Here is an 18,065-nt window from a genome sequence, read left to right on the forward strand (position 1 = left end):
TGAAGAACAAAGAAAAAGTTTGAATATAGTTTATGGCATTGATCAGATAATCAAAGGAATGAAGAAAAACAAAATAATATATCCTACCTATATTATGTGCATGTGTATTTATGTAAAATGATAAAATCTGAGGACCATGTTCTGGAAGAGAGTCCTCAATGTGTTCCTTTTTTCTGAAGACAACATAGATACATAAATATGCAAGATGTTCAGAATTAGTTTCATTGAACTGATTTTAAAAGTCAGAATCTACTTTTAGAAAATAATATTTTCAGAAATGTTCTTTGCTTTATTTAGAAAAATTCTCATGTTATTACAGACTGAGTTTCAAGTATAAGTGACAAAAATATACATTTTATACTTATTTTTCCCAACAAGAGTTCAACCACACATATTTCCACCACACAATGGAAAGGAAATTATCACCTAATATGTTAGTCTTGATTCTTTTATAAAAAAAAAAAATGATGTTATAAGAGGTGACACAGAATATGGAAGTGAGAGGAGAGTGGTATATTGCAGTCTCTTTAAGGACTACAGTTCCAATATCTTGTCATGTCACTGCTCTGGAGGTATCACACTAGAGCCATTCTTAAGCTGAACCACTTTCCAGGAAAATCAAATTTAAGGAAGTCTGCACTCTGTAGACAAAGAGGGAAACAACACCGTGACCTTCAGCGATTCTTTAACATCGTGTTTCTTCTTTCCATGAACTCCCCATTGCTTCTAATCATTTCCCCCATGGGCAACATAATTCCTTCCAGAGGATTAAGTGAAAACAATGCATGAAACGCAGATCATGATTGCGTAGCACCAGCATGGAGTTGCTCCCTGGTTGAGTCAGTTTGTGGCTTATAATTCATCACCATCCTCTGAGCTAAAGCTGCTTCGACTGCTCGCTTTGGAAACTGCAGGGGAAGTGGCAGAGAGAAGTGGGTCCGTGCCAAAGGGGCAGATTGTATCACTTAGTAGCACGCCGTCCAATCTTTGTTCCTCTTTCAGCGCGGCGCTAAATGATAAATCTGTGAAGTGAGACAGAGGATCCGAGAAGGCCAGAGCTTGCTCACAGAACTCCGGGCTTGTCCCCTGAGACGGAGTCAGTTGTTGGCAGCAGCCTACTGAGTTCTTCTCAGGATGGGTCTGCTGTTTGGTGATGTGGGTACTGAAATCAGCTGTGCCAAGTGAAGCCAGCATTGGCAGACCATGAGCACGTGCTTGTATTTCTAGTTCCTGCAATTTCCAATAAGAAATTGTAAATTATTAAATAGTACATTGGAAAAGTAGACTTAATTATTGAAATCAAATTAGAAAAAATATTAACTAATAGTCAAAATGAAGAAGGGTACAAACTATAAACACATTTTACAAATAAAGAAATCTGGTGTACTTGCAATGCCTAAAAATTACTTAAATTAAAAAAAAAAAGTCCTCGAAGTGTCTGTAAACTCCATGGTATGTGGTGGTAGCATAGTGGCTTGGGCTAAACAGTGTAGTATTGTAAACTGTGGAAAGTCTTCCATTCATTTATTCCTCCTGGTTCAGCTCTTGTCATAACTCCAGAGCATTTCACTGAACTAGGGTAAGTGTATTACTTGCCCATGTGCCTGTTTGCATTAAAAAGAGATGCAATTATAAAGCCCATATTCTAATATTTTGTGAAACTTGAACAGCTGAAAGGTAATGTTAACTGGTAAAGTATGCCTCAAGGCAATGAAATTCATAACAGTGTTACTGAAGAAATCAAGGAAGAGGGTGAAATTTAGTGTCCAAAATCATCTTACAGAAACAAATGCTTCACTATGTTGTCTGGTTTCTGTTTTTCAGTGGTGTGTGTGTGTGTGTAGACTATATCACATGTGTGTTAAATGAACATTATTTTCTGCATTTGGTAACTGGTTCTCATCCATTCTACGTCTACTTAAGTCATCTCGAACTTAGATCTCCAATCAAAATCTAATTGAAATGACCCAATTCAGAAGCTTCTAAAAGGCAGGAAACTTATTTTTCCAAAGGAAAATAAAAGCTGTTAATAAGAAAATGTGTAAACGAGAGCAGCGAATGAAAGCAAAGACAGGATAGTCATATGTTCGCTGTGCAGCGCACGGAGGCCGTCTCGTCACCACCTGAATCCGGAGCACAAGCTGCCGGTTAGCCTGCTCTAACTTCTTCTGTCGGTGCTCTAACTCCCGGGCTCTCTGTTGTTCTTTTTGTAGCCACTTGATGTACTCCACAGATGCCTTTAGAATGGTTCCTTTGTTCCAGCGCATATCACTGCAGAAGAGGGAGATAACCTTTTCACAATTGTGCATGTCAGCAGAATTCATAAGAACTTACAAAATCTTTTACATTAATATGAAATAATGATTTACATGACTATTATTCACTCTTAGATATTATTGCTTCTGAATAGAAATTTTAATAGAATAGTTAAGAAGCCCTTATATAGTAAAATTAATCCCAGAATGAAAATAAGTGTCAAAAGAAAGTAATAAAGTGACTTTTTGTGGGAGAGCTAAATGCAATATCATGATTCTACCATTACAGTTTTTATATTTTTAGTGAAAATTGCTTTTATTATTAACTCTAAGATTAAAATCTATGTGCAGTATTTCTGCATTAATGAACTAGGAAATGTACATTACTGACGACTTAAGCCTAAATTTTTTAAGATCATTTCAAATGTACCAATCTTCTAACCTATTTCCTAATATGGTTGCTTTTGTTTCTAAGAAAGAAAAAATACATTCTCCCCTGAATGGTGATCCTGTGTGGTTGTGAAATGCGGCAGAGTTGGGCAACATTGCTTTATGCAACAGAGCAAGCTTCCTGAAACCATTTAATCAATTTTTCCGCACAAACAATAACATCATTATTTTTAAAGCTGGATTCAGAACACTATTTTTTAAACATTTTAATATTTTTAAGTATTTAAGATAAATGACTAGAATTAAGCATTTCTGAAAAATCTTTTAAGTTTTGGTATAGAAAAATATTAAAATGCTTTTAACATAGGAGAAATAATAATATAGAAGTGTGGAAGTGGCTAATAATGATCTTAATATCTGAAAACATCATAGATGTAATGCGGCATGAGAACTATTAATATGCATTAATAATAAGAACCAATTAATTAGCAAATGTTAATTAAAGTGGTTAGCCAATGCTGGTGACTGAACCAGAAGCTCAGTGACTCCACTAGATTGGCTGGCCAGGCAAGCTCTGAGCCCCTCCCGTTTCTGACTCCCAGCAGAAACTCTCAGGCATGGACATCCAAGCTGGATTTTTATGTGAGTGCTAGGATCTACACTCAGATCCTCACGAATGAGTAGCAAGTACTACCCACTGCACCATGTCCCTCACTGTGAAAATTATTTACATACAGTACAAATTAAGCAATAGCAAATTATAGACTTTTTCCTACAGCTGGTTTGTTTTTTTTTTTGGTTTTTTGTTTGTTTTTTGTTTTGTTTTAGGTTGTTTAAATATATATTGAAAATAGTCCTGGTTTGTATAATTTTTATAAACTATGATACAGTTAATAAATTAGTTACCATGGGTCAGATTTAGGAATATAAAGTCTATGGAACATCAGTTTGAATATTACTCATGGAAACAGCTTGGGTGGCCAAGTCATTAGCAGCAACATATGAAAGGAAGATACATTTTCATCCTTTCAGCAGAAAGGTTTAAAGACTTTTGAGTGGCCAAACATCTACGGAAATGCTTCAAACCACCTTCATGTTTGCTCATTTTAAATATTATCTGCTTAGTTTTTTAGAGCCAACATGACTGTCAGGATCAATCCTGTTCATAGGGATTTCTGTCATGGTAGAATAATTATGAAAAGACAAGCCATTTTTGTTGTTGAAACAAGAGTTATCTGTAACTGAAAAACATTGTGATCTCCTGAATTGGCACAGTTAAATAGTAGCAGGAACCCTATGGAACCTCAATTTTGTTTCATTTCCTCCCATGGGGGGTAGGTTGCATGAAGGAAGAAGAATAAGGAGCAAAAGACATGGCCCACACCCACGCAATATGACCAGCCCCATGTGGACCTACTTGGATATATAATATGTATATAAACATATATAATATATACATATATGTATATATGACATGAAGTTGAGAGGGGGCATGTTGTTGGGGGATATGGGAGTGTTGAGGCAAGAAATGAGGAAGGGATATGTTCAAATTTCTTTGTATACATGCATAAAATTTTCAAAAGCAAAGAAAAAAATTAAAAGCAAAGGACAATTACAGCCAAATCTAATCCTAAAGCACTACTTATTTAAATTTAAAATAAATCTACAAAATGGGGAGGGAGAACACAGTACACTTTTAATGACACCTGGTGTCATTTCAGCTCTTTTTGGAGTTTGCTGTATCTGACAGTATTTGAAGAGATAAAGCTTTGCTCTTCAAATGATTAAAAATATTTAAAATATATATATATATATATATATATATATATATATATATATATATATCCCTATGTATGTGAATGTCCTCTCTTCCAAAGTAATTTCACATACTGTAGGATTAAAAAAAATGAAAGAATATAATGTTATCATAGAAATGTGGGATGTGAAGACACAGCTAAACAAAGGATGAAGATATTGTCCTTTCATTTCCATAAGGCAATTATCCTTGAAGACCTTAACACTTTTGGGACAAGAGCTAAAAGTCTGAAGATAGCGTCAAGACAATAAGGCCTAAGGTGTGAATTGGTGTAGGATTTCCTTCAGATGACTCTGCAAAAAATGCACATCAGCTGTCACCTTGTATGTGACGTCCACTTCAAAGCATTAGAGTTTTGTAACCAAGAAATGTAGAAAACACCAGGACACATCCAATTTGTATTTTTTAAATACTATTTCTCAACTCTAGTATTTCTATATAATATTCTCTTTTTAACTCCATGATTTTGATCTGCAAAGAAATACAAATTTCTGAATGTTTGGGTATATAAAAATGGTAATGCCATTGAATTCTACATCTTTGAAGTAGCTCTGGCCTCATTCCCCAAAGTTTAGTCTAGATATCTGGAAAGGCCCTCAGCAAGACATACTCCACCATGCCCGTGCCCAGGAACACACATGACATTTAGAAGGTGAACTCCAGGTCTCCTAGTGCGCTTTACTGGTCTTCTGTAAACATGTGGCTTTTGCCTCTTGTTTTTTTTTGTTGTTGTTGTTTGTTTGTTTTTATTTGTTTGTTTGTTTTGTTTTGTTTTTTTTTATTAAACAGGGATTATTTTGTGACCTGGGATAGCCTATAAGTCACTACATAGCAAAGTTTGGCCTCAGACTCATAGTAATCCTCGTGCCTCTGCCTTCGAAGTACTGGAATTACAGATGTGAGCTACCACACCCAGCTATTCTCTTGAGCAACAACAAAAGTAAAAAAATAAAAATAAAAATGAAAACCTCAGTCATCTTAGTGGTTGTTACCTATGCAACAGATTCTTTTGAGAGTTATTTATTCAAACTGATAATCTCTTGATATTTTTGTTGTTTTCCATTTGAGTTTTTAGTTTAAACATTGCCATAATATAGTAATGCTATTTCTTATTCACTTTACTTTCTTTAAATGGAATCCTGCCTTCTCTGTATTGTCCCTACAATCTTTCCATAGTATTTTTCCTGAAGCTTTTTAATTATCTGTATTAACATCTAAAACTCAACCAATCAGTCCAAATTGTTTCATAAACTAGTCATTCCTAGGGTCTTCAGATTCAGAGTCTACTCTAGTAAAACCCCTTTCAAGATGCTAGATTCAAGATTCAACCATGGCATCCTCACTACTGAACCCCAAAGGACAATGAAGTAACAAGTGAGGCCTCAGCGAGCCAGGGAACAAAATATACTAAAGCAGAATTTAGTGTTCATGTGTTTGAATGACATGCTAGAAGTCACATATAGAATATGGACACATTCATCATTTGACTGTCAGTGTGTTTACAGTAAGATCTTAATGTCATTTGTCTACAGATAGCATTATAAAACAGGAGAGTAAGGAGGACTGATGTCCATTATGAAGAAAAGGATTCTTAAGAACACATATAGTGAAGGTTTCTCAACTACCTTTTCTTTCCGCTGAGTCTGTGGTAAATTGATTTCCCATATTCTAGGCCAGAATGAGACAAATGATAGCCACAGACAGATTTTGTCAATAGTTTCTGTGGCTATAATCATTCTCACTCATTTACATGTAGTCTTTGTCTGATTTGGGGGCTATTAATGGCAGAGTTAAAGTAACTGCAATACTGCTACATAAAACATAAGGCTTGTGACATTTATAGGAAAAGCTTATCATGTGCTATACAATGAGTTAAACAAGAAAGAATTAGATTATCAAAATAGTTATAAAATGTTAAAGATTGCAATACTTCAACAATCTTTATAATGTATTCTAGTATACCTTACTGATATTTTTATAAAATAATTATAAAGGAAAGTCAAATAGTTACTATAATTTACAGATTTATATTTTTAAACTTTTGTGGATATTGAGGTGAGAGTTTACTCAGGGGTTAAGGCACTTGTTGCTATTGCAGAGGACCCAGGGTCAATTCTCAACACCCACATAGTAGCTAACAAATGCCTGTAACTCTATTAACAGGGGATCCGATGCCTTCTTCTGACCTCTGTGGCATTAGACATGCACATGGTCCACATATGTACATGCAGGAAAATATTCATACACGTAACACATACATGTATTTAATTCATACTTATAAAACATATATGTATCTATATTCATACATATAAAACAACAAAATAAATAAATCTAAAAATAAATAAGATTATTTGTATGTGTTCCTGTCTGTATGAATGTATCCATGTGTGTCCAGGTGCCTGAAAATGCCAGAAGATGTTGGATGCCTTGATGTTGGAGTTACAGGCAGGTATGAACTGACCTATATAGGTGCTGGAAACCAAACTCAGTTGCTCTGGAAGAGCAACAAGCATTAACAATTGACCCATCTTCCCAGACTCAGTTCTCTTTGAATAACAAAAGAGCTCTACATTTAGTGAATTTAGCATGTTTTTATGATTATCACTAGAGCCCAAGCTAGGCCTGAGCCCTTCATCTCTCTCTGCTGAGTCGAGTCTCTCTGCCATGTTTACATTGAAGCCTATACTGTCTAGTGAGCTCATGAGGATAAATATTACAGTCTTTTCTAATGTGAGTTATTTATTTGCCCAAATTAGTTATAACATTTAGATTTAGGGAAAGACTATTTTCAAGTATCACTTCATCAAGTACCCTCATTTCTGAATGGGGAAGTTTGGAGTGATCATTTTTTAAAAATCATCATTCAAGCTGCAGATCATGACTTTGCTTTTTGTACAAAAACTCTACTTTCAAAATTGAAAGTTTGATTAGTTATTTCTTGATGTTTATAGTCTTGAACACCACATTTGGCTTTGTGTTTGCCACCAAAATCTTGTTGGCACCAATCAACAGTACTTTACAATTCCATTTTAACATGGGTATCTCTAGAACTTGAACATATTTGACATTGTGACAATTTAATTTTAATGTTCACATAAATCTTAAGTTGGAAGAAATGCTATTATCATATGTTGAATATCTCAGTCATTATCGTAAACAGCTTTTGACACTATCATTAAATTGCCAATGTTGTTAGTACGCTGAGAGCCACTCTGAGCTGGGGAGAACTCAGATACTTATTTTGACTATCAGAAGGATGAATCTAGGAAATGCCCTGATGCTTAACAATTATCACTCTGAAATAGATATTTCAAAGGGAGACCAGAAGTAGACTAATCTTTGCTATAAGATGCTCCGTTTCCTGGTCATTGGATCTGTCCTCCCTTTTCCCACCCACCTATTTGTAGGACACTGAGACTACAACATTATTGCACAAACGATTTTGAACTCACGGATCATTAGACTTTGGAATAAGACTGCCAAGCTCCTTGATTCGGTAATTAATATTATACCTTCTTCTTCTTTCAACTATTAAGAAAGAAAGATTATTGATTATTCTCATTAAAACACAGTTCACTGTTGGTCAGCTGTAAATTTAATAATCTTTAAAAAATAGTAAAAAAGATATTCCCAGTTAGTCAAAGGACAGTTTTTAATAATAAGATAAAAATTTAAATATGTCTTATACTAGCAGGAAATTTTGTAATAATAGAATTGTGAATATTTATTTCATAACATGATAAAATATTTTGCCACAAAATACTTTCATTATTTGAATTTTCTCACAATGCTATATACACACATATATATTCATATGCTTATCCTGTTTGGCTGATACCTCACACAAACACATTCTGGCAATTTGTTAGTATAATCTTTAAAGGCCATTCACCATGTTTTACCATCTCCTCAATGTAGTAGGAAGTTTTTCTGTGTCCCACATGGCCCGTGCTTGGGACAAATCTCTCACTCACAGTCCCACAGCCTTTTATAAAATAATCATACAGAGGCTTAATATTAACTATAACTGCTTGGCCATTTGCTCAGGCTTATTACTGACTAGCTCTTACCCTTAAATTAACCCATAATTCTTATTTATGTTTAGCCACGTGGCTTGGTACCTTTTTTCAGTTCCGCCTTCACATCTTGCTTCCTCTGTGTCTGGCTGGCGACTCCTGACTCAGCCTTCCTCTTCCCAGAATTCTCCTTGTCTGCTTATCCCACCTATACTTCCTGCCTGGCTACTGGCCAAACAGCATTTTATTTATCAACCAATCAGAGCAACAAATTCACAGCATACAGAGCGACATCACCCATTACCTCAATGCCTAGCACATTGCAAATACACGTGATCAGTTAACTATGATTGTATCTCTTGGACTGGAGTGTTGGTTCAGTGGTTAAGAGCACTTATTGTTCTTGCAAAGGGCCCAGGTTTTATTCCCAGTACCCACATGGAAGCTCACCACCTCCTTGGGTATCAGGCATACATGTGGTACAAAACACTCATACACACAAAATAATAAAAAAAATAAATCTAAATAAATAAATAAAAATAAAAAGCCTTCTAAAAAAAAGTCAGGTGGTAGAGGCACATGCCTTTTATCCCAGCACTCAGGAGGCAGAGGCAGAGGCAGGCATATCGCTATGAGTTCAAGACCAGCCTAGTCTACAAAGTTCAAGGACAGCCAAGGCTACACAGGGAAACCCTGTTCTGAAAAGTAAAAATGACAACAACAACAAACCCCAACAGCTATAACTCTATCTCCAGAGGGCTTGGCCTATACAGGATGTGCTGACTAAATGTATGTAGATTAGACTACTAATTTGTTTTTCTCTAGTTAACATTGATTTAGTGTGTTGTGCATGTGTGTGTAGGCTTACACACAATAGCATGTGTAGTGACCAGAGGGCGTCGTGTGGGGACAGGGACTCCCCTTGCACTGGGTGGATCCCAGGGATCAAACTCAGGTTGTCAGGCTCGGCAGCAACACCTTCACCCACTGAACCTCCTCACTGGTTCTAATTTCCCAGTTTTAAGTTTTTGTATAGGGAAGTGGTTTTCAAACTCTTGCTTGAATCAGACATATCTGGAAGGATTGTTGAACAAATTTTATTTTCCTCATCCAGGAATTCTGATTTTGGTAGAATCAGCGCACGCGCTGATGTCATTAGGTAAAGCTGTTATTTCATGTGTAATGGCAGCCAGTCGAGAGCTGTAGATATAAGCGCTCTAGAATTTCGCCCTCCTTATTATTCTGTACATTCATTATTTGTTGCAATTTTGTGTATGGAGAAACTATTCACTGTTGATGATATAATGAGTTTCCTATAATATTTTTGCAATGGATTACATGTATAAAGTATTCAGAGAAATTTGTGCCCCAAAAACTAAAATAAAATAAAAAGGCCATGAGAAAAGAAAAGCATACTTCAAAAATGTTGTAAAATACCCAAATAGCACCTACTTGAGAACTAAGATCTGCTACGTGAAATGAGCGAAGTCACTAATAAATATCATTTGCCTTCATAACCTTGTCTACAAAGTGAGGTGCCATTAATGAGCTTGGTCTTCGGGAATGGTGCATTCAAGTTAGAATGCAATCAATCACTGAGCTTGTTCACCCTCTCCACTAATCCTCCTGTTTTTTAGCATATGACTTACAAAGCAGCTAACTATTTCTACATCCATAAACAAGAATAAAACTGATAGAAAAGCTTATATGCTTTACAATGAGAATTTGATAACAATTCTGTGTTCACATACATTATCTCTATATCACCAATGAAACATACAACAGTAATGAAGAAAGTTCATAATTTTGTCTCAGAATAGGTTAGTTTTACATTTGTTCAAAATTACCTAATTCCACATTGTGTATACTATCAAAACCTTTCCTCTCCTTAGATTCTTCTTATAACATTTTAAATGGCTAATTACCACTTCAGTTCTTCTTGAATATACAGTTATTTTTTTAAAAAAAAATCACTTTAAGAAATTGCAAAATTTCACTATTCATTATGCTTTTGACATATTCAGTGAACCTAGTCCACTGGCATTCTGCTGGCATTCAGTAGACCACTTTTGCCTTCTCTAGCCACACTGACCCCAAGGCAGACCAAGGCCAAAAGAATCCTGCTGAATGAATGGCACTCTGGCTAACTTGCACAAGGAATTTCCTCTTTCACTCCAGGGCTTGGTTCCAGGCCCAGGACAGGCCATGACCTGAACTCTCCTCTCCTGAAGGAAGGAGCTCATACCTGTAAGTATGCAGCCAAAGGGTAGTGTAGGAGTGGAGTAGAATGTTCACTCACATTCAAAGCTACTGACAGCATAAAATAGAAAGATACGAGAAGTATGTTGCAAGATAAAAGCTAGCACCATTCTTCCCAGGCCAAACTCAGGGGTCCTGAGAATTCTCAACCCACTCCTGGCCTTCCAGGCTTTGATAAGGATTTAGCATTTTCAAATTAGATTTTTAACTTTTATATATTTAGGCATCAGATAAAGGGAACCTCCTTTGTGATTTTGCAATGACTTCACACTTTCTGTAGTTTTAACTGTTTTATATTTGTCATATATAAAATACATGACACTAAATTTTTAACATTAAGTTACCTCAAAATAAAATGATGTAGCATGAGAATCTAGTTTCTAAACACTTTGATAAGACACATAACAGACACCAACCATACTGTACAATAAAGACCTGTTGGACAGCTGCCTATACAGAGGACAGAAAGAGATAAGGACAGTAACTCCATGGGGGCCATGATTTCCCAGCATATTGACTCCTTGTACCAACCATCAGCTCTGCCCACTCATGCATCCCCTTATCTCACAGTCTAAATTAAAGTTGTCTGTGATGCCCTTGAGGGCTAAGGGAACCCAAAGTTTACGGCCCAAAAGAGTTGGAAGGAAGGGCCAGCTCTCCTACGGGTCAGTTAACCATTGTCAGTCTGATGTGGCAGGTGCAGTAAGAACTGGCAAGGGTGTCATAGGTACATGCAGAACGAATTTCAGGCCATTGCACAGAAGAAAATTGCTGGTTTGACTGGAGGCTTTACTCTTCCATTTTCATAATTCCTCTTTCTCTGTTGAGCCTTGTCTCTCAGAACAAAGCTGCCTCACACTCAGTTAGTGGAAGTCACTTGAAATACGGAAGCTCTTAAAACAAGACTGAGCACTCTAAATCTCAGCCTTGCTGCTAAACTACCTCTCCCACGTGCATTTCTCCATCTCATGTGACTGGTTATCAGAGGCAAATTGATCTGAAGAAGGCACAAGGAAATCAGCGTTCCAACATAAGCCATGCCTTTCAGTTAACGTATCATTGAAAAGGGAGGAGCAAATTGATACTGAAAAATGAGAAGGTGCACTTGTTTCTGGTGAAATGAAGTACATTTCACAGCCAGTTCATGTCTTTAAGCCCGTGAGTTGGTGAATCACAACCCTGCTCAAACGTAACCAAATGCACTCATCTCAGGCAAGCACACCCTTCCTAGTCACCTGGTTTTATGAAAATGCAAAACCTTTTCAAGGTATCTCCAAGTTTGCATTTCCAAAACTGTTTCAAGTTGCTAAGCATGACCAATTAATTTCAATAATCCAGTTTCAAGTGGTAATGGTATGACAGTAAAAGACTCTATACTTGATTTTCCCTGCACTTCCTCTTGTAGTAATTTTGTTTGAAGAAAAAAAAAACATACTCACTGAGGTTGTGGTTGTCCTTTTTCTGTCTCTCTTTTGTCAAAGCTCTAGTGTCAGTTTCTGAACAAAAGAAAAAAAAAATCAAAACGGAGTTTAGTTCCACTTTGAAGCCTTTCCATGCAACCTTCAGAAACACTAGGTAGAAAGAGAATATTGCTTTTTCTAGAATGGTAATGGTGTAATAATACGTTTGATGCCAATCTGAAGGAATGTAGAGCAGGGGATGTTTTAACAAAAGGCAATGGCAAAGTCTTTAAGACCTGGAGTAGCAAAAACCTGATCTGTTTTCTAGCTTTCCATTTAACAGTCACGTGGTTAATTATCAAACTTGTTGCCTCAGGCTCTTCACTTGTGAAATAAATATAGTACAATAGCTACCTGATAAATAGTGAGAGGGCTTTACAGGCTTGTTACATGGAAAATGCTGAACTCTTCACTAACTTCTACTATCATTCCCATAATTTTGAGATTCAGAAACGAATCTAGTCTCTTCAAAAATATTTATGATTGCTTCATCAAAGGAATTGCAACTAGCTATGTATCTCAGATATGCATGTCAAAACCATTCTACCACTCAGGAAATAACAAAATTCTCTACAGACTGGCTGGCCATCAGTTTCAAAAGAGTCCACAATGATTCTTCCTCCCTGATCTTCATAACACGGATAGTTCCTCCAGCATCGACTGGAATTACAATACTTACAGAGTGTTAAGGAGATGTTCAAGGCAGCTCTCAAAGCTACATCTATTGTGTTTTCCATAGAACCTTTTGCAGAGATGCATGCAGTTACAAAGTAAGACGAGTTGTCAACTTACAGCATTTTCATAACCTATGCATGTACCAGCTTTGAAATGTATTGTCAAGCCCCATTCACATGTTACCTTCTGTGGTCTGGAAGATTCCCAGAACGCAGCCCTATAAGAGACTCTGAGTCACAACAACTGGCTAAACCTCTCCTGAATCCCTGGCCCAAGAAGATAGGATCAGAATGTTAATGTTTGGAAGAATTAATTCAACTAAAATGTAAATGATATTGATCCGTTGTTTAGTGATACTAAGAAATGATAGATTTACTCTCAACACTTATCCCTTTTAGCTCTTGTGATCATACTTTAAAAAACTATTCATCATGAAACTATGCTATTCACATAGCATACAACTGATAACAATTTTTAAAAGTTAAATTTTTTTTTAAAAGTCGACATTACCTGCAATTTCCTTTTTCATGGGCAGATTGCTTGGACAGGAAGTACTCATAAGATTCGCATTAACTGGAGAAATCCTCTGCTCACCACTGTACACATCCAAAATGCTACCAGATAACTTAAAGAGAAAAGAAAGAAAAGATCAACTAATTAACGCCACTATACACACATACATATTTAGTAGTGTTCCTTAAATCCCTCATTTTAAATTTGTCACTTTGTAATAATCATGACAATAGATTCCATGTTAGTTTTAAACAGAAATATATGTTGACTACTTTTAAATACATTATGGAATGCATATGGATAAGATATGCTGGAAATAGTATTTGGATTGCAAGAAAAAGAGAGATCAGTTCATGCATGAAGGGAAATTCTGATGAATATTTACAAACCTATGGAGGTTTGAGCCAGATCATGACATGGTTGTAAATTAGTACTATTAAAGTATCATTTTGAAAAAACAACACACATCTTAGCAAATCTGGAAGTTCCTTGCAGACCACAAGTCAAGTAAAATGTTAAAACCTTTGGGAGCTTCAGAGTACTGTCAGTACTCTCAGAATTTGGCCATCAGGAGGGATTTTATGTTGTTAATGAAGTGGGAAACTAAGCTTCCTGGAAGAGATATTTTTTTCCCTCTGTACACTAGTGTTCTAGATTGATCTAAATACCTCAGCTGGTAACCAAGAGCACACTAAGACTAGTTTGCCTCTAGTGAACATAGGTTCTCTCCAATTATAAACTCTGTAATTCTTGAAGTTCTTGGAAACAATTTCTTAAAAATCCAAGATGCTTTATGTACAATTCAAAATTGTACTGATGCATTACTCAAACTATGCTTATTGATCATGCAACAATATTTAATTTAAATAATATTCATATTTTAAATAATACACATTATTTCAGAAAAAAGTTACATTTACAACATAGGATTTAAAATTATAAAATATTTCTATTTTATATATCTTTATTCTATTTCTGGGCAACTAACCAAAGGCTGAATAAGAAAATTTTTTTTCTTTTCCTTAAGGTCTAGGAAAAGTATATATATATTATTGCAGAAAAATTCACTCTACATTCTTACTTATTGTGAAATTCCAGTTCAACCTGAGAAAATATTTCAAGATTTAGAAAGTCAGTTTGGCAATCAATATGAAGAAAGGAAGAAAGTACTTATTAAGGCTGAAATACATTTTCAGGATAATAAGTTACTACAGTATATTAAATAACTATGTATTTCTAAGGAAAATCAACTATGAAATGAAGTTTAAATTATCTAATACATAAATTTATGTTCACATCAAGAAGTGCATTCTAGCCTGCTTTTGTCACCATGGCATATATTTTAGTATACTAGTGTCTTCATCATAAACTTTATTAGAAAGCCTCATCTTTAATTTATCTAGCTTATATTTTACTTATATTCACTTACGTTGAATTTTGCAGTGCTCAGGATCAACCCAGGGCCTGAAATATGCTATGCACATGCTCTATCATGAGCTATACCCTTAACCCTACAAACCCATTATTTTATGTGTTTTTACTTTACAGATTTTAGATGTGGGATATTTAAGTACTTATTCCTTTTCAATTTACTCATTTTAAAAACAAACAAAGGTTAACTAATTTGGAAAGATGATGTATGTGAATCTCTGGCAAACACAATTAAGAGGTGTTCCACAATGCACACCATTTCCTTAACATGTGTGTCACTAAAACAGAGCTTTAAACATACATATTTTCCATGGTCGTTTTGAATAGCTTGTTGGTTATGAGCTGAGGCATCCCCACCTGAGTCGTACATTTCCACTGTGCCTTTGAGAAATATAATGGACGTGCTGAACAAAAAGACAGGGAGTGGAGGGGAAGGAACTAGGGGAGGGGCGCTTTTCCTCTGAAGAGCTTGAATTCAGATGGATTTCAGTGTAGACTGGCAAATTGCAGAAACGTTAAAGGAAAAGCAGAGCTCTAGTCCATGTACTGTAACAATGGAGAGAGCAGCTCCTACCCACAGGGTCCACAGTACCTGCTCAGACAGTACTTGGCGCATTATTCCTTAGAAACAGGACAGTCTAACAATAAATCTACTCCTGCCTAACTCTAGCTAGATTGCATCATCCCCTGACCCCAGTTACAGTCTAATCTATGCCTTAAAGCACAATGATTAATACCCTATTTAATTTTATGCTGTAGGTACTCTTCTATTTCATGTAAATGGCTAATCACTTTTTGAATATCATTAGACTGCTGAGTTTCAAAGCATGTAATACACTTCGGGTCATCTAAAGAGACTTCTCTCCATTCAAAGTTGTGAGAGTGCAATGTTAGTGAACATTGAATGCACACATACTCATTGGAAAGAGCTTACAAAGCAAATTTGTATCTACCTTTGTCAGAGGTATGTGTTAATTCAGCAACAATGCCTGTGTCTTTGTAGATCAGTAAGCAAATGGAAGGTATTTTGTGAAGATGCTTTTTTTCTTGTTAAGAAAAGGAAGACTGGTTTCTCAGTAAGGCAATACATTTGACATGATGGGGAATGAACGTATTGTTACCAAACCTAATAAAAATAAATAATTTATCTTAAAATCCATTTAAAAGGGTCAAGTATACATCTGCGTAAGAGGATGAGTCTCTCTGGTAGAGAAAGAATAACATTTCCAAGAAACTGCTCAATGATAAATAGTGATTGACAGTAATCTCGTGATATCTAGATTTTATTCTCATCTCCACTTCTGAGGTCTGAGGAACAGAAATAACCTGGATCTGGCCTTCACAAGTGATAGACCTTTTCAAAGCAGCCAGTATTTCCTAGAGGATGTTGGGCTATACGCAGGTCAAAATAGCAAAACATCTAAGGAATGTAACAATTTTGACCAAAAAAAATGCAGCATTAGACATGATATAAAAGGAAAAGAACAAGAAAATCAAATAAGAAGAAGTTTATTCAATTAGCCTATAATAAATAAGGGTAAGTTTTCATGATAATCTATAATAAAAATAACAAGTAAAGCTAACAATGAACCTGCAGGAAGGAATTTTATGTCTGGTACTGTAATCCTAGTCAAAAGTCCTGTGGCTTGGGGAGTCATAGGCCTTTGGGTAGCCCCGGCTATTGTTATTTTGCTGAATTGGCCTGGTGCATCTCAGCCCAGTTCATATGGATAGAACTGGGCTGAGATGCACCAGGCCAAAGAACCTCCCTTTTTCAGTGGACAGCATCCAGTGGAGGGATAGACAGCTGCTCAGTGTGCTGGGAATAAGAGATGCAGTGCACATCCCTAGACAGACCATCTAGAGTAAGCCAACACCAAGGTTCAGGAGACATTCCATATTCCAACAGAGGAGACAGAAAGAAAGCAAGAGCCAAATGGTGGGGAAGAGTGCTGTGATCTGCTGTTTTCTGGCCGTGCCATAGCCATCACATTCATGAACTCACAGCAGCTGTGCTACCTGCATAGGACGAAGCCAACTCAAGTCACAGCACAAATACGGTAGGTGATCACCAGGTCCCACCCCTTACAGAGGAGTGAACTGCAGTGGATGGCTGCTGAGGGAAGGAGAGTCATCTTTGTTTTTTAAGGATGTGACCACTAGTCAGTTCCTCATGCCCCAGCAGATGGCCCCACATCCAAGCACAGATGGGCAGGACTAACCAGACTTAGGGAGCTATCAAAATATCAAAGAAAAAAAAAAAAACGTTCAGTTGGAAAAAGGATATGTTGCGGGTATACGGAAGGAAGCAAGATGGGGGAATGAGTGTAGTAATCATATTCCATTATATGCTAGTATAAAATCTCAAAAATAAAGAACAAACTAAATCTATAAAATGATTATACAATGAAAAGAGAAAAACTGTAAGATTTTTAGTAACACAATTAAAATTTAAGTATAAAGTGAAAATGAATGAACTTTTTTAAATATGAAGGAAAATAATTATATGTGTCTTTTTATTCCAGCCTTGATGCCATGCACATGTGAGACCATGATAATATTATTCCTAAGCATGCAGTATTAAGTTTACTCCCCCCCAAAAAAGTAAAATCAAAATCAGGTTGTTAGGGAAGTGAGGAGGATCTGGGAGGAGTTGGGAGAGAAAAAATAAAATGATCATAATATACTATTTAAATTTTCAATGAATTAATTATAAGAAAGGCTTACTTCCAGAAAGAGTAGCACTGAAAAAATTGAGTGAAGTACCTAAAAGTAGGAGCTATTTAAAGATGTGTTTCAAAAATATGAAATAAAATTGATCAAATACCTTAGAAAAGTGATTGTGGGATGTAAGAAAAAGATGATGGTGGAGGTTGAGAGAAAAGCGTTCCAGTCTTCATAATTCCAGCCTGAATGAATTGGGGTAGCAAGGAAGTGATAAGAAATTATTATGGTAATACACTTTTTAAAAATTATTTATGTATATGGGTGTTTGGTCTAATGTATATCTGGCATCATGCAAGTGCCTAGTGGCTGGGGAAGCCAGAAGAGGGTATCAGATCTCCTAAGACTGGGATTATGGACAGTTGTGAATGCCACGTGGGTGATGGAGATTGAACCTCAGACCTCTGGAAGAACAGTCAGTACTCTTAACTGCTGAGCCACCTCTCCAAAACAAGGAAATATGCTTTAAAAATAGAACATAAATAATCTAAAGTGAGAGAAAAAAGTGAAAATATATTATATGAGA

At 36.0% G+C, this 18,065-nt stretch overlaps 1 protein-coding gene across 1 annotated transcript in view; it reads right to left on the bottom strand.

Annotated features, from left to right (window-relative positions):
- Nucleotides 1–207: 207 nt before the first annotated feature.
- Tfec (transcription factor EC) overlaps nucleotides 208–18,065 on the bottom strand; it is a 69,070-nt gene continuing 51,212 nt past the window's right edge. The window contains exons 3-7 of the mRNA XM_059256522.1: nucleotides 13,382–13,496; nucleotides 12,176–12,232; nucleotides 7,914–7,989; nucleotides 2,124–2,271; nucleotides 208–1,230 (exon numbers count right to left, since the gene is read on the bottom strand). Of these exons, the coding sequence (XP_059112505.1) occupies nucleotides 853–1,230; nucleotides 2,124–2,271; nucleotides 7,914–7,989; nucleotides 12,176–12,232; nucleotides 13,382–13,496 (774 nt within the window). The 3' untranslated portion in view covers nucleotides 208–852. The remainder of the gene's footprint in view (nucleotides 1,231–2,123; nucleotides 2,272–7,913; nucleotides 7,990–12,175; nucleotides 12,233–13,381; nucleotides 13,497–18,065) is intronic.

The sequence above is a fragment of the Peromyscus eremicus genome, chromosome 3 (assembly GCF_949786415.1).
Source record: "Peromyscus eremicus chromosome 3, PerEre_H2_v1, whole genome shotgun sequence".
Lineage (NCBI taxonomy): Eukaryota > Metazoa > Chordata > Mammalia > Rodentia > Cricetidae > Peromyscus > Peromyscus eremicus.